Source organism: Plecotus auritus, assembly GCF_963455305.1.
Source record: "Plecotus auritus genome assembly, chromosome: X".
NCBI lineage: Eukaryota > Metazoa > Chordata > Mammalia > Chiroptera > Vespertilionidae > Plecotus > Plecotus auritus.
In genome coordinates this window covers 33,343,833-33,368,949 of record NC_137784.1, presented here as the reverse complement: position 1 = coordinate 33,368,949, position 25,117 = coordinate 33,343,833, and the positions used below count along the sequence as shown (strand labels likewise).

The following is a 25,117-nucleotide window of genomic DNA, read 5'->3' as shown; positions in this document are numbered from 1 at the left end:
TGTTGAAAGTATTACAGATGTCCCTTCACTGCAATTGACCCCTTTCTCCCCACTCCAGCCCCCTCCCCAGGCCTTCACTGAACTATTGTCTGTGTCCATGAGTTATGTATATATGCATATAAGTTCTTTGGTTAATCTTTTCCCACACTCCCCTTTCCCTCTGAGATTCGCCAGTCTGTTTCATGCTCCCATGTCTCTGGATATATTTTGTTTGTCCTATTACATGATCTCACTTATATGTGGAATCTAGCAAACAACTATGACTTTTTAAAATTTAAATATATTTGGTGTACATTATATTAGTTTTATTTGTACAATATAGTAATTTTATGTTTATACTAGAGGCCCGATGCACAAAATTCGTGCAAGGGGCTCAGCCCTCGCAGCCATGGCATCGTCCGGAAGGTAGTTCGGCTGTCCAGTCTAATTAGCATATAACACTTTTATTATTATAGATACTTTAATGTGATCACCACACTAAGTCTAATAATCACCTGTCACTACGCAAACTTATCACATTATTGACTGTATTCCCCTTGACCTGTTTCACCAATCCCCCTGCTTTTCCCCTCAGGCAACCATCAATTTAATCTGTTTCTATGAGTCTTTTTTTGTTTTGTTTTGCTTGTTTGTTTTGTTTTTAGATTCCACATATAAGTGAAACCATTCGGTATTTGTCTTTCTCTGACTTATTTCACTTAGCTTAATACCCTCTGTCTATTCATGTTGTCTCAAGTGGCAAGATTTTATTCTTTTTATTGCTGAGTAATATTACAGTGTGTGTGTGTGTGTGTGTGTGTGTGTGTGTGTGTGTGTGTGTGTGACCTCTTCTTTATCTATTCATTTATCGATGGATGCTTAGGTTGCTTCCATACCCTAGCTATTATAAATAATGCTGCAATGAACATAAGGGTTCATATATCTTTTTGATGTTTTTGTTTCCTTTGGATAAATACCCAGAACTGAAATTGCTTGATCAGATGGTAGTTCTACTTTTGTTTTTTGATGAATCTACATATTACTTTCCATACTGGTTGCATCAACTTACACTCCCATTAGCAGTGTTCAAGGGTTCCCTTTTCTCTACATCCTCATCAACACTTGGTATTTGTTGACTTTTTGATAACAGCCATTCTGACTGGTGTGAGGTAGTAACTCATTGTAGTTTTTATTTTCATATCCATGAAGATTAGTGATGTTGAGCATCTTTCATGCCTGTTGGCCATCTGTATGTCTTCTTTGGAGAAATGTCTCTTTATGTCCTCTGCCCATTTTTTTTTATCAGATTGTTTATTTTTTGTTATTGAGTTGTATTGAGTTACAACACATTTAACTGGTAAACTGTATATGTCCTTATAAAGAGCATCTACAACTAAGTGTAAAAAATGGACTACACACTTGGATGGTGTGGTTGAGTGTCAACCCATGAACCAGGAGGCCATGGTTTGATTCCAAGTTAGGGCACATGCCCAGGTTGCAGGCTCAATTCCCAGTGAGGGGCATACAGGAGGCAACAAACCAATATATCTCTCTCATCATTGGTGTTTGTATTTCTCTCTCCCTCTCCCTTCTTCCCTGAAATCAATAAAAATATATCTTTTAAAAATGGACAACACAGTGGAAAAGGTTAACAAAAAAACTTGAGCAAATACTATATCAAATATAATATCCATATGACCAAATGAAGTATGAAATGGTGAACAATTTCATTAGACATCAAGGAAATGTAAATTAAAACTTGAATGCGATAACACTACACAGAATGGCTAAAATGAAAAGACAATGACCAGTTATTGATGAAGATGTTGAGCCTTTAAACACTACTGGTACAATTACTGGAAAATGTAATCTGGTACAATCACTTTGGAAAATTGTTGGTTGTATATATTAAAGTTGAACAAAGGCATGCATTATGATCCAGTAGTTCCACTTCTGTCTTCTTTCTTTTGGTCAATTTTTATATGCCTGCTGCTGAGGCAAAAAATAGCTGTACATAAATTTGGATTGGATTTATCAGGGGCAATCTGATGGCACCTTGCCTTATGCTCATGCTATACTCCTTGCCTTGCACTCCAGGGCTCCCCCTGCTGACATACAATGCTATAGACCCACCCAACACCTATACATGCGCAACATCAGATTTGAGGACAATAACCTTCCGTGGCACATATATTTAGTGAACAGATGCTAGGAAAGAATGAATAAATAATTTCCTTTTCTTCCCACAGCCATACTGTCCTGAGATGGTCCATGTATCCTCTCAAAGATGAGGTTAATTTTGAGATTGAGCAACATAACCTATTAGTTATGTTTGCTCCAAATGGTGGTCAGCTCAGTAACACACCCTTGTGTTTTGACTTTCCCTTCCTCTGAGATTTAGTTACCTTGGGAATATGCTCCCTAACAAAGTAATAGCACATAAGCTTTTTTCTCAGGCTAAGATTTTTTTAGGAACTCAGGCTAAGGAAATACCAAAATGAATCACATACATAGGTGCATCAAAAGACATGTGCAGGAATGTTTATAGCAACATTAGTCACAATATTTAAAAACTCAAAACAATTTAAATGCCCATCAAAGTATAACAGATTAAAAATTTGACAAAAGGCCTGAGGTGGGGTGGGAGCAAGGTGGACAGGGCAAAGGGGAGAAAATGGGAACATCTGTAATACTCTCAACAATAAAAATAATATTTTAAAAATTGACAAAGGAAGTAAAATACAAAAGAGAATCTATGGTATGCTTCCACTTATATAAAGTTCAAATGTTGGCAAAACTAATATATGGTGCTGGAAGATGGAGTAGAGGTAATCGTTGGATAGGAAGGTAAGTACTGACCTCAAGCAAGCACAAGAGACTTCCGGAATGCTAACAATGTTTTATTTGTCTGTGCCGTTACATGAATTGTTGTATTCTATAATAATTCCCATTTATACACTTTTTTTACAAATAAGTTATACTTCAATTTTAAAATCTTACATGATTGATGTAGTTCCACCTGACAATTTTTGCTTATTTTGTCTGTGCTTTGGGGTCACACAACCTATAGAATGGGAGAAAATATTTGCAAATCATATATCTAATAAAAGGATAATTTCCAAAATATATAAAACAAGTGTTGGCAAGGACACAAAATAAATTGGAAGCCCTGTACACTGCTGCTACTATGGAAAAATGTAAAAGGGTTTCTCAAAAAATTAAAAATGAACTACTGAAGAAAAGATGGCTACCGGCAAGAAAGTAGGGAGGGAGAGTGTGTGGGAGAGTGAGGGAGCGATAGCAAAGTGTATGGATGTGTGTGTGTGTGTGTGTGTGTGTGCGCGCGCATGTGTGTGTGAGCTAGGGACAGTTAGATCCTGCAGGTCTTCCAGGGGGCTGCCTAACCAGGCAGTCTTAGACAGCGAAATCCCGCTGCCACCGCAAACACTCTGGGGAGGACACCGCCAGCACAGAGACCACAAAACAATCCCCAGAGGAAAGAAAAAGAGGACTTGCCAAGAAAGGAAATAAGTGAAACAGAAGCATGCAACATGACAGAAAAAGAATTCAGAGTAATGGTCATACATTTCATAATCTGGATGGACAAGAAAACCAACAACCTATGCAAAAATCAAGAAGAAATCAAAAGTGATATAGCTACAATCAAAAACACCATGGAAGGTTTCAACAGTAGACTAGAAGAAGCAGAGGACCGAACTAGTGAGTTAGAAGATAAGGTACAGAAACAAGTCCAATCTAAACAGCAACTGGAGAAAAAAAATTAAAAAGCAGGAGGAGAGCTTAAGGGGGCTTTGGAACAACATGAAACGAAGTAACATATGTATAATAGGGGTGCCAGAAGGACAAGAAGAGCAGCAAGGGTTAGAGAATCTATTTGAAGAAATAATGACAGAAAAATTCACTGATATGGGAAAGAAAAAGTTACACAAGTACAGAGAGTCCCACGCAAGATGAATCCCAAAAGACCCACACCAAAACACTTCATAATTACAATGGCAAATATTAATGATAGAGATAATCTTAAAGGCTGCAAGAGAGACAGAGAGTTACCTACAAATTGTCCCCCATTAGATTATGAAACACATCAGATAGCAAGAAGGGAATGGAATGAAGTATACAAGCTGATGCAAAGCAAAGGTCTGAATCCAAAAATACTCTATCCATCAAGACTATCAATCAAAATTGAAATGGAAATCAGGAGCTTTGCAGACAAAAAAAAAAAAAAAAAAGACTAAGGAAGTTTATCACTACCAAGCGAGCACTAAAAGAAATGTTAAAGAGAATGCTATAAAAAGAATAAATAGAAAGGGAGAAAGGAACACAGGCATAAAGTACAGAAACTGCTACAAACAAGTACCTATCAATAATAACATTAAACATAAATGGATTAAATGTTCCAATCAAAAGACATTAAGTGACTGAATGGATAAGAAAACATGACCCATATACATGCTGTCTACAGGAAACCCACCTCAGAACAAGGGACTAACACAGACTGATAGTGAAGGGATGGAAAAATATCAATCAGGCAAATGGAAATGAAAAAAAAAAAAAGCTGTGCTAGCAATACTTATATCTGACCTCAAAATAGACCTCAAAGTGAAGACCATAAATAGAGACAAGGAAGGCCACTTCATAATTCTAATGGGATCGATACAACAAGAGGATAAAACTCTGGTAAACATTTATGTCCCCAATGCAGGAGCACCCAAATACATAAAAAAAAAACCTCTGGGAAGATATCAGGGAAGAGATTGACAACAACACAATCATAGCAGAAGACTTTAATATCCCATTAACATCACAGGATAAATCCTCAAGACAAAAAAATAGCAAAGAAACTTTAATCCTAAATGACTCACTAGATCAGATGGACTTAGTTGACATTTTCAGAACATTACACCCCAAAACTACAGAATATACATTCTTCTCAAGTGTACATGGGACATTTTCAAAGATAGACCACATATTGGGACACAGGCAGTCTATCCAAATTCAAGAGGATTGAAATCATATCAAGCATATACTCAGACCACAGTGGCATAAAATTAGAAATCAACTACAGTAAAAGTAATCACAAAAATTCAAACACTTGGAGGCTGAATAGCATACGATTAAACTATGAGTGGGTTACCAAAGAGATCAAAGAAGAAATAAAAAAAAGATCCTGGAAACAAATGACAATGAAAACACAAAAATCCAAAATTGTTGGGACACAGTGAAAGCACTCCTGAGAGGGAAGTTCATAGCATTACAGGCCTCCCTCAAAAACAAACAAACAAAAAAAAAAAACAAGAAAAACTGGTAATAAAACATCTAACTCTGCAACTTGAAGAATTGGAAAGAGAGCAACAAGAAAATCCTAGTGTGAGCAGAAGGAAGGAAATAATAAAGATCAGAGTGGAGATAAATGACATAGAGATGAAAAAAAAAACACACAATACAAGTGATCAATGAAACCAAGAACTGGTGCTTAGAAAGGATAAACAAGATTGATGAACCTCTAGCTAGGCTCACCAAGAAGCAAATAGAGAGCACTCAAACAAACAAAACCAGAAATGAAAGAGGTGAAATAACAACAGATCCTGCCGAAATACAAAGGATTGTTAAAAAATACTACGAACAACTCGATTCCAACAAACTGGAAAACCTGGAGGAAATAGACATATTCCTAGAAAAATATGACCTTCCAAAACTCAACCAGGAGGAAGCAAAACATCTAAATAGGCTAATAACTATCAAGGAAATTGAAGCATTAATCAAAAAACTTCCAACAAACAAAAGCCCAGGACTAGATGGGGCTTCACAGGGGAGTTTTATCAAACATTCAAAGAAGGAGGAGAGAGGAAGATGGCTGCCAACGGGAAGGCAGACTGCAAGATAGTGTGTGAGTGAGAAAACAAAGGGAAAGTGTATGGTCGCACAGGGAGTGTTTGTTGGTGAGTTGAGGGTCAGCTATACTCCTGGAGACTGTGGGGGGACTGCTGGATAGGGCTCCCCTGACCAGGAAGCCCCCACTGCTCCTGGGTTCCCTTGCAGAGCGACCGGCTCAGACGCAGAGACCACGCCATCTTAAAGGGGAAAGTGGATGTTATCGGTAGCCTGAAAAGGCTACAACTACGGCACCCACTGAACAGCTGAAAATCTGAGAACACTGGGCCTCAAGGGTGCAAGCATGCAGATTCAGAGGAGCTCTACACTCCCTCATGGAAAGGTCAGATTTCACCTGGGATAAGGTGAGGTCTGTGGTCCTGGCAGGAGAGAGAAACGTGAGCGGGAGCTGGAGGACTGGGGGAAGTCTGCGCCTAGAAAAATCTGTGGCTATTGGGGCTGGCGTGATCTGTGAATGTGGAAGGGGGTCCGCAGAGCTGCTAACAGAAGCAAACTCTAAAAAGCAACCCATTTTGATCTGGATGAAAAAGGAGAGCATAAAAATTTTAAAAGTGTGCCAGCTGCTTAGACCCAAGGGGAAAAAAGACTGCACAGACTTGCGTGCAGCCCTGGAATTCTCACACTTACTCTGGCTCTTTTTTTATTTATTTTCCTCTTTAAATCCTTGCTTCTGATTACTAAGCCCAATACATAGGATCACCCAATTGGGGACACTCTAAGAGACTGCAGGGGAAAGTTGTTTTTCTGGAACCTGGGGATCAGAGTGAGGAATAACCATCAGAGAACCAGCTCTGGGGCAACCCACTCCCCAAAACCGGTATTAAGTGCCACAGGGAAAACAAAATCTAAACACTAGCTAGAGAGGACATATAGACCCGGAAGTCAATCCAGAATCACTGCCACCCAGGTGTTGAATCACAAATTCACTCTTGTGTAAACACAAATAAAGGAATAGAAGAAATAAAGATGTACTGCCTGCTTAAAAATCAGGACTGGCTTACAAGACTGAGGAACAGTGGTAAGCAGGGAACTTCAATACTGTCCTGACTAGGAAACAAGCATGCCAAACAGAACAGTAGAGGAAGTGAATGACCTTCACTACTGCACATTTTTATGTTTTCCACCTTTTACTTAAGAAACTAAATTTTTTCTTTTTTCCTCACTTGGTTTTACCTTTTTAATTATTACATTTTTATTTTCAATCAGTATTATTACTACTACTATTTTACCTTTTGTTTTTAAAAACGTGTCATTTTATGTTCTCTTTATTTTACTTTGGGATTAGTGTTCTACATATTATTTTCATCTTTCCTTTAGCATCATTTTACTCTTTCTCAACTTAACCTTTATGCCATCACTCTCTTCCTCACTTTTCCCCTTTTGTTGTCCTGTTTCTCTTACCATATTCCTGTTTTAGATTTTCCCTATTCCTTCTTTTTACCCCATTAAAATTTCACCCTACTTATATATCTAATTTCCAATCCCCTGCTCCAAGTCCAAACACATCTCTCTCTTCTCTTTCTTCACTGTCCAAATGTTTTTCTCTCTGTCCTTTTGTTGTTGTTTGCTTGATTGTAGATTATATCGATTTTTATGCTTGTTTGTGAGATTGTTTTTCTTTTTCTTTTTCTTGTTCTTTAGTTTTGTTTTGTTTGTTTTTTGCTTATGTTTTCACTCGCCTCATGCAATATTAGTTGTTGTTTGTAGTTTGCATTCACCTCCAGGTACTTGTTACTGGCATGTGTTGGCATTAGTGACTGTTCTATTGGAATTTTCTCCCCATATATAGTTTTTCCCCTCTTTTTCTTATTCTCTCTCTTTTCTCTCTTACTTTTTTTTCCTTTACCCAATTTCATTTTGGCACTCCTTTTTTTTGTCTCTTCTCCTTTCTCTCCTATTCTCTAATTCGCCTCTCTCTGGTGGTCACCTTTATTTAGGGTTATTAATATCGTGAATACAATTGTGTTCAGTGCTTTGTGCATTCTACTTTCTTGCATTGTATTTTGTACCTTTAAATCAACACAGGAGAGAGAGAACTACCTGACCAGAAACCTGGAGAAGAGAGATCATGGGGAGACAAAGAAACAGCCCACATATGAAAGAAAAGCAGGCATCACCAGAAGAGGAAGTGAACAAAATGGAGACAAGCAAGCTGTCAGAGAAGGAATTCAGAGAAATGGTCACAAGGTGGCTGAAAAGAATGGAAGACAAATTCGACAATATATGTAAGAAGCAAGAGGAAATGAAGAAGAACCAAGAAGAAATGAAAAATGATATCGCTGTTGTAAAGAACTCAATAGAAAGCATTAAGACTAGAAGACAGGAGAGGACCGCATCAGTGAGCTAGAAGACAAGGTAGGAAAAAATACCCAAGTAGAGAAGCTTCTAGAAAAAAAAATTGAAAGGCAGAAGGAGAGCCTAAGGGAACTTTGGGACAACACGAAACAAAACAACGTCCACATAATAGGGGTTCCAGAAGGAGAGAAAATTGAGCAAGGAATAGAAAACCTATTTGAAGAAATATTGACAGAAAACTTCCCTGATATAGGGAAGAAAAAATCCACACAAATCCAAGAAGATCACAGAGTCCCAAACAAAATGAACCCCAAAAGACCAACATTAAGGCACATTATAATTAAATTGGCAAACACAAATGACAAAGAATCTTCAAAGTGGCCAGAGAGAGACAGAAAGTTACCTACAAAGGAACCCCCATCAGACTAGCGACTGATTTCTCAACAGAAACACATAAGGCCAGAGGGGATGGAATGAAATATACAAAGTCATGCAAAGGAAGGGTCTGAATCTAAGAATACTGTACCCAGCAAGGCTATCAATCAAAATTGAAGGTGAATCAGGAGATTCACAGACAAAAAAAGGACTAAGGGAGTTTATTACCACCAAACCAGCAATGCAAGAAATGCTAAAAGGTCTGCTGTAAAAAAAAAAAAAGAAATAGGAAGTGAAGAAGGAACACAGGGGTAAAGAATAAAAATGGCGACAAACAAGTACCTGTCAATAATAACTTTAAATGTAAATGGATTAAAGGCCCCAATCAAAAGACATAGGGTTACAGATTAGATAAGAAAACATGACCCGTATATCTGCTGTCTACAAGGAACCCACTGCAGAAAAAAAGACACACACAGACTGAGGGTGAAGAGATGGAAAGAGGTTTTTCAGGTGAAAGGAAATAAAAAAAAGCTGGGTTAGCAATTCTTATATCTGACAAATTAGATCTCAAAGTGAAGTACATAACAAGAGATAAGGAAGGCCACTTCATAATACTAAAGGGAGCAATCCAACAAGAAGAAATAACTCTGGTAAACATATACGCACCCAATACAGGAGCACCCAAATACATAAAAAAAAACTCCTGGAGGATATAAAGGGAGAGATTGACAGCAATACAATCATAGTAGGAGACTTTAATACCCCACTCTCACCATTGGACAAATCCTCTAAACAAAAAATCAGCAAAAAAACATCAATCCTAAATGACTCACTAAACTAGATGCAATTAATTGACATTTTCAGAACATTTCACCCCAAAGCCACAGAATATACATTGTTCTCAAGTGCACATGGGTCATTTTCAAAGATAGACCATATATTGGGTCACAGGCAAAGTCTCTTCAAATTCAAGAAGATAGAAATCATATCAAGCATCTTCTCAGATCACAGTAGCATAAAACTGGAAATCAACTACAATAAAAACAATCCAAAGAAATGAAACACATGGAGACTAAATAGCATGCTATTAAACAATTACTTGGTTACCAGAGAGAACAAAGAAGAAATAAAAAACATCATGACAACAAATGACAATGAAAACACAACAATACAAAATCTATGGGACAGAGCGAAACCAGTCTTCAGAGGAAAATTCATAGCTCTACAAGCCTACTGCAAAAAAACAAGAAACAATGGTAATAAATTACCTAACCCCACAACTCAAAGAGTTAGAATGAGAGCAACAAGGAAAGCCCAGTGTAAGCAGAAGGAAGGAAATAATAAAGTTCAGAGCGGCGATAAACGACATAGAGACCAAAATCAATACAAAAGATCAACAAAACCAAGAGCTGGTTCTTTGAAAGGATAAACCAGATTGATGAAACTCTAGCCAGGCTCACCAAGAAGCAAAGAGAGAGGAACCAAATAAATAAAATCAGAAATGAAAGAGGAGAAATAACAACAGACCCCACAGAAATACAAAGGATTGTTAAAAAATACTATGAACAACTCTATTCCAACAAACTGGACAACCTGGAGGAAATGGACATATTACTAGAAAAATACAACCTTCCAAAACTAATCAGGAAGAATCTAAACATCTCAATAGGCCAATAACTATGGAAGAAATTGAAGCAGTCATCAAAAAGCTTCCAGCAAAAAAAAAGCCTGGAGCCAGATGGCTTCACAGGGGAGTTTTACCGAGCATTCAAGGAAGAATTAAAACCTATCTTCCTCAGACTATTTCAAAAAATTCAAGAGGAAGGAACACTTCCAAGCTCCTTCTATGAAGCCAGCATCACCCTAATAAGAAAGCCAGATAAAGACCACACAATGAAAGAGAATTACAGGCCAATATCCCTCATGAACATAGATGCCAGAATCCTCAACAAAATTCTAGCAAATCGGATCCAGCAGTACATCAGAAAGATCATACACCATGACCAAGTAAGATTTTTCCCAGGGATGCAAGGATGGTACAATATCCACAAATCAATAAACATGATACATCACATAAATAAATTGAGAAAAAAATCACATAGTCATATCAATTGATGCAGAGAAAGCATTTAACAAAATCCACCACCCTTTCTTGATAAAAACTCTCAGCAAGGTGGGAATAGAAGGATCATAACTCAACATAATAAAAGCCATATATGACAAACCTACAGCCAACATCACACTCAGTGGGCAAAAACTAAAACCATTTCCCCTAAGAACAGGAACAAGACAGAGATGCCCACTCTCACCACTCTTGTTCGACATAGTATTGGACCTGATAACCATAGCTATCAGACTAGAAGAAGAAATAAAAGGCATCCAAATTGGAATAGAAGAAGTAAAACTGTCATTATTCACAGATGACATGATACTCTACACACTAAAAGAAAACCCGGAGGAAAGCAAACTACTTGATATAGAGTTCAAAACCACAGTTATAAGGTTACCCAAGAATCTTCTAGAAACCACCGAGAAACTTAGTGAGACCTCCGAGGAACTTAGTGAGACCTTCAAGGATCTGAATGAGAATGCCAAAAAAATGGAAATGGACCAGTCAGAAATTAAGCATACACTGTCTGAAATAAAGAATAATATATAGAAATCCAACAGTAGGCTAGAGGACCCCAAGAATCAAACCAAAGATTTAAAATATGAGGAAAAAAAAAACACCCAATCAGAAAAACAAAAAGAAAAAAGAATTCAAAAATATGAAGATAGTGTAAGGAGCCTCTGGGACAACTTCAAGCGTACCAACATCAGAATTATGGGGGTGCCAGAAGATGAGAGAGAGCAAAATATTGAAAACCTATTAGAAGAAGGCCGAAACCGGTTTGGCTCAGTGGATAGAGCGTCGGCCTGCGGACTGAGGGGTCCCAGGTTCGATTTCGGTCAAGGGCATGTACCTCGGTTGCAGGCACATCCCCAGTGGGGGGTGTGCAGGAGGCAGCTGATCGATGTTTCTCTCTCATCGATGTTTCTAGCTCTCTATCCCTCTTCCTTCCTCTCTGTAAAAAATCAATAAAATATATTTAAAAAAAAAACCTATTAGAAGAAATAATGAGAGAAAACTTTCCCTACCTGGAGAAAGATATAGACTTACAAGTCCAAGAAGCACAGAGAACCCCAAACAAAAGGAACCCAAAGAGGACCACACGTAGACACATCATAATTAAAGTACCAAGGGCAAAAGACAAAGCGAGTATCTTGAAAGCAGCAAGAGAAAAACAGTTAGTTACTACAAGGGAGTACCCATACAACTGTCAGCTGATTTCTCAACAGAAACTATGCAGGCCAGAAGGGAGTGGCAATACATATTCAAAGTGATGAACAGCAAGAACCTACAACCAAGATTACTCTACCAAGCAAAGCTATCATTTAGAATTGAAGGTCAGATAAAGAGCTTCACAGATAAGAAAAAGCTAAAGGAGTTCATCACCACCAAACCAGGATTATATGAAATGCTGAAGGGTATTCTTTAAGAAGAGGAAGAAGAAGAAAAAGGTAAAGATAAAAATTATGAACAATAAAGTAACAATAAATGCATATCTATCAACAAGTGAATCTAATAATCAAGTCAATAAAAATCTGATGAACAGAATAAACTGGTGAACATAATAGAATCAGTGGCATGGAAAGGGAGTGGACTGACAATTCTTGGGAGGAAGAGGGCGTGAGGGGTGCGTGAAGAGAGTAGACAAAAATCTTACACCTATGGATGAGGACAGTGCGGGGGGGGGGGGGCTAAGGGCATGGGGTTGGGGGGAATCAGGTGGAGGGGAAGTATGGGGAGAAAAAGAGGAACATCTGTAATAATCTGAACAATAAAGATTTATTTAAAATTTAAAAAAATAAAAATTAGTAAAATAAATAATAAAAAAAGAATGCAATCAAAAAATGGGCAAAGGACCTAAATAGACACTTTTTGAAAGGGGACATTCAGAAAGCCAAGAGACATATGAAAACATGCTCAAAGTCACTAATCATCTGAGAGATGCAAATCAAAACAACAATGAGGTACTACCTCACACCTGTCAGAATGGCTGTCATCAACAAATCAACAAATGACAAGTTTTGGAGAGGATGCAGAGAAAAAGGAACCATTGTGCACTGCTGGTGGGAATGCAGACTGGTGCAGCCACTGTGGAAAACAATATGGCGTTTCCTCAAAAAATTAAAAATGGAACTCCCATTTGACCCAGTAATACCACTTCTAGGAATATATCCCAAGAAAACAGAAACACTAATCAGAAAGAATATATGTACCCCTATGTTCATAGCAGCACAATTTACAATTGCTAAAATTTGGAAACAGCCTAAGTGCCCATCAGCAGATGAGTGGATTAAAAGACTGTGGTACATTTACACAATGGAATACTACGCTGCTATAAAAAAGGAGGAATTCTTACCATTTGTAACAGCATGGATGGAACTGGAGAGCATTATGCTAAGTGAAATAACCCAGTCAGTGAAAGAAAAATACCACATGATCTCACTCATTTATGGACAATAAAAAACATTATAAACAGATGAACAAAAATAGATACAGAGGCAGAGAAGCATTGAACAGACTGTCAAACTACAGCGGGAAAGCTGAGTAGGGTTGTGGGGGGAGGTAAGAGATCAACCAAAGGACTTGTATGCATGCATATAAGCATAACCAATAGATGCAAGGCACTGAGGGTGGGTGAGGGCATGTGTCGGGGGGGGGGGGGGCGCGGTAGGGAAGGCTGAGGGATCGTAAAAAAAAGAGACATATGTACTACTATTTGTAATTCTTTAAACAATAAAAAATAATAATAAAAATGAACTACTGTATGATCCACAAATCCTACTCCTGGGTATTCCAATCCAAAAGAATTAAAATCAGGATCTTAAAAATATATCTATACTGTCATATTTATTGAAGCATTATTCACAGTGACCAAGACATTAAAACAGCCCAATTGTTCATTGACAGACAAATAGATAAAGAACATGTGGCATTGACATGCAATGGAATGACTTTCATCCTTCAAATAGAAAAATAATATATTACCATTTTCAACAACAAGCGTGGGCCTGGAAGATATGATAAGTGAAATATCAATCACAGAAGGACAAATACTCCATGGTTGCACTTATATGAGATATCTAAAACAGTCACAGTCATAGAAGCAGAGAGTAGAATGGTTTTCCTAGGGAATGAAGGGCAGGGAATATTGTTTTTCATTGGTTATAAAGTTATTGTTATACAACATAAATAATTTCCAGAGATCTGTTGTACAATATAGTACCTAGAGTTTACAGCACAGTGTTAGACACTTAAAAATTTTTAAGAGGATCGATCTTATGTTAAGTGCTCTTACCACAAATAAAAAAAGGGACCCCCTAAAATTTTTCTGAGGCAATGGATATGATATGTTTATTATTTTGATTGTGGTTGTGCATCATATGTATATGCAAATGTCCAAACTCATAAAATGTATAAATTAAATATGCATAAATATTTGTATTTTATTAAACCTAAATTAAAGTTTAAAAACTTAAATGAAAAAGTAGGTCCTAAATAGAAGACGGTAGTTTGAAAGAATAAGGATCTCCATAACAAGTCCCTGAATCTGAGAGTACTCCAGGCCCACAGCCCATAATACTGAGTGTATATAGGTAAGAAACACAGAGGGATATTTTTGGAGTTCCCAGAACTTGTGAATTATTGCTCAGGGACATTCCAGTCTTCAAGTAAGCAAGAACTACTTACTGATCATTTACAACTAGAGACTAGGTTGCCTAACTTTCCCAGTACCATCTGCTAAGGATTTTACTTCATCAGTACTCAATGACTAACCAGCAAGAATCACATGAATCAATGACCCAAGACTTCTTTTCTTGTTGTATGATATGCTCCATGTGAGCATTTTCTTTTCAAAATTTTTGAGAATTTCCCACACACTCAAGTAGAAGACTGAAGGAGCTATAGAAGCTATGTACTTAGGAGAGTGTAAAACCTTTGAGTTGATAGATTGGTTAATGATGTCCTAGTCACTTTTTCTTTAAATCCTTTATTGTTGAAAGTTTTATGTCTCTTTTTTTCCCCATTGACTTCTCCCTGCCCGCTCCAGCCCTCCAGCACATGCCTCCACCCCCCTTTTGTCTGTGTCCATTGGTCATGCTTTTATGCATGGATACAAGGTCTTTGGTTGATATCTTATCCCATCCCTCACCCTCCCCTGCCTTCCCTCTGAGGTTTGACAGTCTGTTCGGTGCTTCTATGTCTCTGGATCTATTTTTGTTCATTAGTTTAAGTTGTTCATTATATTCAACAAATGAGTGAGATCATGTGATACTTATCTTTCTCTGACTGGCTTATTTCGCTTAGCATAATGCTCTCCAGGTCCATCCATGCTGTTGCAAATGGTAAGAGTTCTTTCTTTTCACAGAAGCATAGTATTCCATTGTATAGATGTACCACAGTCTTTTAATCCACTCATCTGCTGATGGACACTTAGGCTGTTTCCAAATTTTAGCAATTGTAAATTGTGCTGCTATGAACATAGGGGTACATATATTCTTTCTGATTAGTGTTTCTGATTTCTTGGGATATATTCCTAGAAGTGGAATTACTAGTACTGGGTCAAATGGGAGTTCCATTTTTAATTTTTTGAGGAAACTCCATACTGTTTTCCACAGTGGCTGCACCAGTCTGCATTCCCACCAGCAATGCACGAGGGTTCCTTTTTCTCCACATCATCATCAGCACTTGTTATAATCCCTTTATGATTAAAATACTCAATAGAAAGTGTATAGAAAGAAAGTAACTCAAAATAATAAAGGCCTCATGAATGACCTGGGAGCAGAATCACACAGTTAAGCTACTTCTAAATTTCTGATCCACAGCAACTGTGACAATGTTGTTGTTGGTTCTTATACTTATAAATTTTGGGTAAATTGTTATGTAGCTATAATACAGACATCAAGGCCCAGAGATCTTGATGAAACAAAAAAAAAAGTGTGTGTCAAAGAGCTTTAAGGATAATAGTTGTTGTCAGGAAAGAGAATGTTTGAGTTTAAAATTTCAGAGGTGAAAGTGATAATAAAATCAAGAGTATAGCCATTATTGTGGATGGCTGAGGTGGAGTGGGAGTAAAGTTTACTACATATGAGGATATCATGTGTCCAGAAGAATACTGATGTTACCCAGAGTCGTCAAATTCTATTAGATAAAAACCCTGATAGAATTCTATAATGCCAGTGCTAGAAGTGACATAGCATTATAAATCATCTAGTCTATCTAACTGGACTTGATTAGTTTCTCAAAGTGTGGATCAAAGAAATGCCCACATTAGAAACAACTGAGGAACTCTTTTTGCAAAATTCTGTTACATTAGAACAAGTGATGTAAAGTAATATGCAGTAATGTACATTTATGAAATTGTCCAGGTGATTCTTTTGTATACTACCTTTCAGCACCTCTGACTTAGTTCAACTCTATTTTATAAGACTTCTCTTATAAAATCTCTTATAAAATCTTATTTTGATTCTAATACTTTCCATTACACAAATCTGCTTTCTGTGCCCAAAGCAAATAGTAGCAACTGGTAAATCTATAACTATAAATTAAACAACATTTAAATAATATTTTGAATTATTTTTATAAAAAGAAAATAAAAATTCTTTACATGTGATCTGGCTCCTGCCTGACCCTTCTACCCCTCTCTTCCTCCCTCTAGGTGCTCCCACCTCAGGGTTTTTGCATTTGTTGTTCCCTCTGCCCAGACTCTTATGTTACTCAAGTCTCAGCTCAACTGTCTGTTCCTTGCGGAAGTATTCTCTGTTCTCCCAAAGTAAAATAATTCCCACTTCATCCCATTCATCTTCTATAGTATTTACCACCATTCACAATGATCGTGTTCCTTTCTTTTTTTGTTCTCTTGATAAAAAAAATTACAATTAGGCTCTACCAGACCAGAGATTATGTTTGTTTTATTCATTGCTTCATATGCAGTGCATATAACAATGACAGGCTATGGTGTCTCATGGACAGGAATGACAGTAGTCATACCTGAGTGCGGGCACTTGGAGATTATCTTTAGCTAATTTAAAATTAATTTAAAACAAAATAAAATTATTCAGCTTTTTATTCTCACCACACACTGGTAATTCTAAGCAATGTCAGTGATAAAATATTCCTCCCATAGAAAACCTTTTTCTTGATCTAAGTTCTAAACAAATTTTGTGGTACCCTTGACTTTGTTCTGTACCTTGAACGAGTGCCTGGCATACATTAGGCGCTTAGTGACATAGTTTTAGAATGTATGAACTTGAAAATCTATTGCAGAGGTAACATTTTCTTTGTGACTATATAGTTATTTATTAAGGCAACCGGATTTTAGTTTTAAATTCTTATCTAGATAAATCACATATAACTGTTACAAGGAAAACAATGAAAAGTTCTGCACCCAACAAAGTAACTTTTAACTAGATTATGGAGAATATTCTGAAAAGATTTATCAGTATTACAGACAGTCTCCCATAGGGATGAATCGCTTCTCCTGAAGACGGAGGACCAATTGTGAAGCAGCTTCCCCAAGAAGCTCTAGGAGGGCGGAGAAAGGGCGGGAACAGGCAGACAAGGGGCGTAACCAGGCGGGGCTGTAGTGAGGAGGAGCTGAGTTGAAGCGTTTTGTCCTTCTTTGCTCTCCGTCTGAAAACTTGGGTGTGACAGGGTCACAGACATGGCGGCCGTAAGGGTAAGTTAAAAAAACACAGACACACACACACAAAAACTTGCTTAGTTTCTTTAGGGGCAGACAGCATTCTGGTAACTATAGAAGGGAGCCCTCTAACTTCAGAAGGGCGCCCACAGCAAGAGGCGGGGTGGAGGTGGGGTTGTGAGAGAATTGGCAAGGTCTGGGAATCTTTTAATGTTTGAAACCTGAAGACACCCGCCTCTCCCCTTCAGAGGTTCCTCAGCCTGGGAGTAACTCTTTCCTGAATGCCCTGCGTTTAACTGTTTATACAGCGGCACAATGAAAAGTGGGGAACTGCTGGGTGAAAATGCCCCGCTGGGCGACAAGCAGCAGTAGACTTTTGGCTCTTGATCTGAAACAAAGAGGAAAGAATCCTGGGCATTTGTCGGGGTGCTCAGGATCGGGCCTCCTGACCCTTTGAAGGACTTTGTTAAACGTTATTTGGGGTGAAATAGACCAGGATAGACACATCTCAAGACTCTCTGTAGTGCACAGGTTTGTATTACTGTTGTTAACTTCCGAGTTTGAATAACAAGCCTTTTTCTTTTAAGTGCTGTTTGGGAAAAGGTGCTGCTTGGAAATCTGTGTACAGGAAGTGACTTGGCTGGCTGCTAGCTTCAGTTCCCTAAGTAGGTTTCATTAACAGTAAGGTAGTTGAGAAATACCTATATTTGAAGTGGGTTATAGTTGTTAAATGAACTGCTTTTAGTAGATACAAATATGAATAATTCACTTCAGTTAGTTTTTAAATTGGTTCAGTAATTGGCTTGATTCGGTATTCTCACTCCATTTCTGCAATTCTGGCTCATAGTTAGCTGAGTTATCAGAACATCTTTTTAACTGGACTCACTGTCTCTAGCCTGGCTCTCATGAATCAGTTTTTCCTTTCACTGGCAGAGTAGTACTAACACTAAAATGCAAATATGATTATGCCCCTCCCCTACTTAAAAACTGTTATTGGCACTCTATTACTTGCCCTCCTGGGTCAGGTCAGACTCCTATGTCCAGAATACCCTGCCTTGGTTTTAGAGCTTCACCTCCTGTCTCTCAGGAACTCTCCTAACATTTGTACTCCTAACATTTGTACTCCAGGCCTTTCCCCCTTCTCTTTCTCTGGGCCTGAAGTGCTATTCCCCATTCTCATTTAGATAGTTCCTGTTTATAGTTCATTCACTCATTTAACAGATAATTGTGTACTGCCTCCATATATGCTAAGTACAAAATGCCTTTTTCCAGATAGTGTCCTGAACCTCTCCAGTCTAATTTAAATTGATTGATTGATTGATTGATTGATTTGAGAGAGAGAGAGATATCTGTTGTTCCATTTATTTATGCATTTATTGATTGATTCTTGTAGGTGCCCTGACTGGGGATCAAACTCAAAACCTTGGTATACCTGGACAATGCTCTAACCAACTGAGCCACCCTACCAGGATCTCCAGTCTAATTTAAATAAGTCCTCATTGTGCTCCAAGAAGACCCTGGGCAACTGTTACCTTATCACATTGCAAGTAATAAACTATTTACTCACCTGTTTTACCCTTCTAAACAATAAGCTACTTGAGGACAATACTTATAACATTATTTTTTGTATCCTTAGTACATAGCACTTGTATGACTTATATTAGGTACTCAATAACTTCTACATGAATAAATAAGTGCCAGACAATGAAGATAAAAGACATTAAGTGGTGAAGATGCAACATGTAACACAAATGACTGAAGTGAAATAATTGCCTTGCCTCAGGAGCAAACCAGAATAGTACATTGTCACTGAAGCTTAGAGAAGGAGAAGGTTGAACAGTCCTTTTATTTGGCCATTAATAAGTCACTGGTAGCTACCATTTTTAAAAAAATATATTTTTTATTGATTTCAGAGAGAGAAAGGGAGACGGGGGAGAGGGGAGAGAGAGAAACATCAATGATGAGAGAGAATCATGGATCGGCTGCCTCCTGCATGCCCCCTACTGGGGATTGAGCCCACAACCCGGGCATATGCCCTGACCGAGAATCCAACTGTGACCTCCTGGTTCATAGGTTGACGCTTAACCACTGAGCTATGCCTACCGGGCTGGTAGCTACCATTTATCACATGCTTACTACCAGGCCAAACACTATGCTAAATTACTTTACATATGTTATTTAACTTAATTGTCAAGACATCTTTATGTTGTGGATATTATGATCAACAGTTTACAAATGAAAGCCTTTTTAAGGCTTAAAAAGTTAAGTTGCCCCAAATTATAATGCTAATGAGAGCTGAAATGAGATAAAGAGTTGAGTGAAATGGTAGAAAACCTAAATTGTATGCAGTTAAGGAAAGGATAAGGGATGGGAAACTGGCATTCATTTAGCACCTACTTTTGTCAGCTGCTTTACATATATTATTTCAGTTTAATTCTCTTGATGACCCTAAGAAATGGGTAACATCTCCATTTTACATATGAAAAAATTTAAGATTAGAAAAAGTGCTTGTTCTAAGTCATAGAGTTGATAAGTGGAAGAGCCAGTTTCAAACACACATATATTTGTCTCCAAAATCCATATTTCCAGTAATCCTTGCTCTTTCTGAAAGGATGGTATATGTTACTCTTTAGAGGAGTGTTGTGGTGAATGGAAAGAAATCTTGGGAAGGGGTGGCAAAATTTTTAAATGTATTTTCATTTTAAAAAGTCAGGAAACTGTATGTTAATTATATTTCAATTATATTGGGGAAAAACTCAGGAGACCTGAGCAGATTTGGAGACAAGGAGAACTGTGCCAAGAACTAGTAAAAAAAAAAAAAAAAGGAAAGATAGTAATAGTAATCCCAGCTATGTTGTTGAACATTTAATGTGCTGAGCATTATGCTAAGCATTTTATGTGAATTTTCTCACTTATGTTTCATAGTGGTCCTCTGAGTAAGTACTTTTTTTGTGAGCATTTTACAGTTAAGGAAACTGAAGCTTAGAAAGGTTGAGTAACTTGTCCACAGTCACACAGTAGTATGCAATAGAGCTGGATCTGAAACTGTATGATCTGAGTCCAGATCATGGGATTTAAGCTTGAGGAAGCACCCGTGAGGCCAAAGTACCAAAAGGGTGATCTGTGTTAATTTTGAAGACTCAGAGTTTAATACAAAGAGTAAGGTAGAGAGGATTCTGGAAGGTTGGTATAACTCTGAAAAAATTTACTAGTACATACAGCTTGAAATATAAGAGCTTGTTGAACAGATGTGATAGTGGAACATTGATGTGAAATTAGCCTTGAGGAATAAGAACTGCTAATCCCTCCTGCTGACTTCTTTTTAAAAAATTGTTGTCTTACTAGATTTTAGTAGAATTTTTCTCATTAAATTTAATAGAGTATCATTGGTTAATAACATTATATAAATTAAAGGTGTACAACTTTATAATATGACATCTGTATTGTGTGCTCACCACCTAGTTTCCTTCCTTCATCATGTATTTGACTCCCTTTTCTTTCTTCATCCTCCCTACCCACATCCCCTTTAGTAACCACCATTGTGTTGTCTGTATATATGGGTTGGTTTTCTTGTTTGTATATTTGTTTTGTTTGTTCATTTATTGCTTTTTATTTCATATCCCACATATGAGTGAAATCTCATCCTTTTCTGACTTATTTTACTTAGCATAATATTCTCAAGATCCTTCCATTCATTCATGTTGACACAAATGGCAATATTTCATCTTTTTTATGACTTAGTAGTATTACATTATATATGTGTGTGTGTTTTAAAATTTTTAAAGTAGGTGAAGCGATTAAGTTATACAAATGAGCAGTTATAAAACAGTCTTGGTAATGTAAAGTACAGCATAGGGAATATATAATATTGTAATAACTATGTATGGTGCCAGATGGGTGGGTACTAGATTTGCCAGGGTAATCATCTCGTAAATTATATAAATGTCTAACCACTATGCTATACACCTGAAACTGATATAATATTGAATGTGAAGTGTAATTGAAAACTTAAAAATAAATACATATGTTAGGAAAAATATTGGGGTGGGGGGATAAGATTCCCAGAAGAGGGATCACACATCACACCTGTTACAGTAGCTTTTATCAATAAGACAAGAAATAACAAGTGTTGGAGAGGATGTGGAGAAAAGGGAACCCTTGTATGAAATGCAGACTGGTGCAGCCGCTATGAAAAACAGTATGGAGGTTCTGTCATTTTGTTGGAATAGAGTTGTTCATAGTATTTTTTCATAATCCTTTGTATTTATATGGGGTCAGTTGTTCCTTCTCCTCTTTCATTTCTGATTTTGTTTATTTGGGTCCCCTCTGCTTCTTGGTGAGCCTGGCTAGGGGTTCATCAATCATGGTTTAATAGCTTGCTATATAGCCTCCGAGTGTTTGATTTTTTTCATTGTTTTTATTGTAGTTGATTTCTAATTTTATGCCATTGTGATCTGAGAAGATGCTTGATATCATTTCTGTCTTCTTGAATTTGAAGTGACTTTGCCTGTGTCCCAATATGTGGTCTATCTTTGAAAATGACCCGTGTGCACTTGGGAAGAATGTATATTCTGTGGCTTTGGGGTGAAATGTTCTGAAGATGTCAATTAATTCCATCTGGTCTAGTGAGTCATTTAGGATTGATGTTTCTTTGATGATTTTTTGTTTAGAGTATTTATCCAGTGGTGTTAGTGGGGTATTAAAGTCCCCTACTATGACTATATTGCTGTCGATCACTCCCTAGATATCTTTCACAAGATTTTTTATGTATTCGGGTGCTCCTGTATTGGGTCCATATATGTTTACCAGAGTTATATCTTCTTGTTGAATTGCTCCTTTTAGTATTATGAGGTGGCCTTCCTTATCTTTTGTTATGGCCTTCACTTTGAGGTCTAATTTGTCAGATACAAGTATTGCTAACCCAGGTTTTTTTTCATTTCCATTTGCCTGAAAAAAATTTTTCCATCCCTTCTCTATCAGTCTGTGTGGGTCTCCTGTATACAGCAGATATATGGGTCATGTTTTGTTATCCAGTCAGCTACCCTATGTCTTTTGATTGGGGCATTTAATCCATTTACATTTAATGTTATTATTGATAGGTACTTGTTTGTTTCCATTTTTATTCTTTGTGCCTGTGTTCCTTCTTCACTTCCTATTTCTTCTTTTTACAGCAGACCCTTTAGCATTTCTTGCATTGCTGGTTTGGTGGTAATAAACTCCCTTCGTCCTTTTTTGTCTGTGAAGCTCCTGATTTCACCTTCAATTTTGAATGATAGCCTTGCTAGGTATAGTATTTTTGGATTCAGACCCTTGCTCTTTATGACTTTGTATATTTATTCCATGCCTTTCTGGCCTGATGTGTTTCTGTTGAGAAATCAGTTGATAGTCTGATGGGAGATCCCTTATAGGTAACTTTCTGTCTCTCTAGCAGCCTTTAAGATTCTTACTTTGTCATTGGCATTTGCCAATTTAATGATAATGTGTCTTGGTGTCGGTCTTTTTGGGTTCATTTTGTTTGGAACTCTTGTGAGCTTCTTGGACTTGTGTGAATTTTTTCTTCCCAATATCAGTGAAGTTTTCTGTCTTTATATCTTCAAACAGATTTTCTATTTCTTCCTCTGTTTCCTCTCCTTTTGGGACCTTTATTATGTGGATGTTGTTTTGTGTTGTCCCACAGCTCCCTCCTGTTTTTTAATTTTTTTTCCAGTTGCTGCTCTGCTTGGGTATTTTCTCCTACATTTTCTTCTAGCCCACTGATGTGGTCCTCAGCTTCTTCTGGTCTACTGTTGATGCTTTTCATTGTATTTTTTATTGCAACAGTGTCATTCTTCATTTCTTCTTGGTTCTTCTTCGTTTCTTCTTGGTTGTTACACATGTTGTTGAATTTGTCTTCCATCCTTTTTAGTGTCCTTATGACCATTGCTCTGAATTCTTTCTCTGACATTTTGTTTACTTCCTTTTCCGGTGATTCCTCCTTTTCTTTCATATGGGAGCTGTTTTTTTGTCTCCCCATTTTCGCTCCTCTCAGGGTGTCTGGTTATGTGGCTCACTCTCTACCACATTGACTTAAAGGCACAAAATACAACTCAATAAGACACAACACAGGGGGTACAAAACACGAATGTATTCACGATACCAGTGACCCCAAATAAAGGTGACCACCACAGAAAAGAGAATTAGGGGGGAGGAGAGATTGCAAAAAATGATATTGAGAAAAGGAAAAAAGGTAAGAGAGAAAAGAAAAAGAAGAAAAAATTAGGGGAAAATATATGCATATGGGGGAAAACTTCAAATAAACCCAACAACTTATCCAAAAAATGCAAATAACAGCCAAAACCGGTTTGGCTCAGTGGATAGAGCGTCAGCCTGCAGACTGAAAGGTCCCAGGTTCGATTCCGGTCAAGGGCATGTAACTTGGTTGCGGGCACATCCCCAGTGGGAGGTGTGCAGGAGGCAGCTGGTCAATGTTTCTCTCTCATCGATGTTTCTGACTATCTATCACTCTTCCTTCCTCTCTGTAAAAAATCAATAAAATATATTAAAAAATGCAAATAACAAACAGCCAGAAAAGGAGGGAAGCTGAATCTGAAGAGGCAGAGCTTATTTCCAGAAGGTAAGGTCAATGAATTGAATGAATGGGGAAATGGCTATGCTTCAGTATAGAGGAGGAAGAAAGAGAATGAGTGTGTAAGAAGAAAAGTAAAAAAAGAAAATAATAAAAAAGTAGAAAGTAATAATTGAAAAAAAAATTTAAAAATACATATACTGAGTGGCCAGATTATTATGATCTCTGAACACATAATAATCTGGCCACTCAGTGTATATGAAAAATACATATATAAAAGGAAATTTATGTATATATGTGTATATATATAAAAATTTTCCTTTCTTTATTTATTCATCTATTTTTGGAAAAGGAGAATAGAGAGGAGAGAGGCCTGAGTTGGTGATTGAAACTAATTAAGCTATTAGTAGAAGAAGAGAACAAGCGAGGAGAGGAAAAACAAAAGCATAACATAAAAAAACAAAACAAAAAAATAAACATTTAAACGAACAAGAAGAAAAAATGAAAGAAAGAAAGAAAAATTTGGCTAGTGAAGAAAGAGAAAATATAAGTGTACATGGACTTGGAGCAGGGGAGAGGAAATTAGATATATAAGTAGTCCAAGAGAGACTACTTTAATAGTAATGCATCAATAAGGCAGATAAAGAAGATCAATTTTTAACAGGGAGTAAAAAGAAAAGATAGAGAAAAACTAAAGCAGGAACAGAAGAGAAACAGGATGAAAAATGGAAAAGTGAGGAAGAAAGTGTTGGCATAAAGGGAAAAATGAGACAGAGTAAAATAATGATAAAAAATAAAAATAAAAATAGAATCTAGAACACATCTAAAAAAATTAAAAAGAAAATGGTATAATAATAATAAATAAATAAATAAAAGATAGTAATAAAAAATAAAGTGAAAAGAAAATTTTAGTTTCTTAAGTAAAAGATAAAAAATAAAAAAGTGAAGTAGTGAAGGTTGTTCGCTTCAGCAGAACTTCAATGTCCCCTGGGGCTGGTTTAAGACTCCTCTCTACTGTTCTGCCTGTCACATCTCAGTTTCCTGTCAGATAGTTAGCAGTGTTGAAGTTCCCAACGATCCACTGCTCTTGTGTGTCATACATCACAACCTTGGTTTCAACCCAGTGGGATCCATCTGTCCACTTTGTTTTCTGCCTGCTCTCAGTCTACTTTACAAAAGCATCTATTTCTGACACAGCCCCTAGGTGGCGGTGTTGCTGTATTAATTTCTGGGACCA

At 37.2% G+C, this 25,117-nt stretch overlaps 1 protein-coding gene across 4 annotated transcripts in view; it reads left to right on the top strand.

Moving 5' to 3' along the window:
• Positions 1 to 17,255: 17,255 nt before the first annotated feature.
• APOOL (apolipoprotein O like) overlaps positions 17,256 to 25,117 on the top strand; it is a 142,231-nt gene continuing 134,369 nt past the window's right edge. The window contains exon 1 of one of the 4 annotated variants that reach the window (XM_080653663.1): positions 17,256 to 17,351. In XM_080653663.1, coding sequence (XP_080509789.1) covers positions 17,337 to 17,351 — 15 coding nt within the window. In that variant the 5' untranslated portion in view covers positions 17,256 to 17,336. Of the gene's footprint in view, positions 17,847 to 25,117 lie in introns of all 4 variants that reach the window. The other 3 variants (XM_080653665.1, XM_080653664.1, XM_080653666.1) reach the window with 3 other exon arrangements.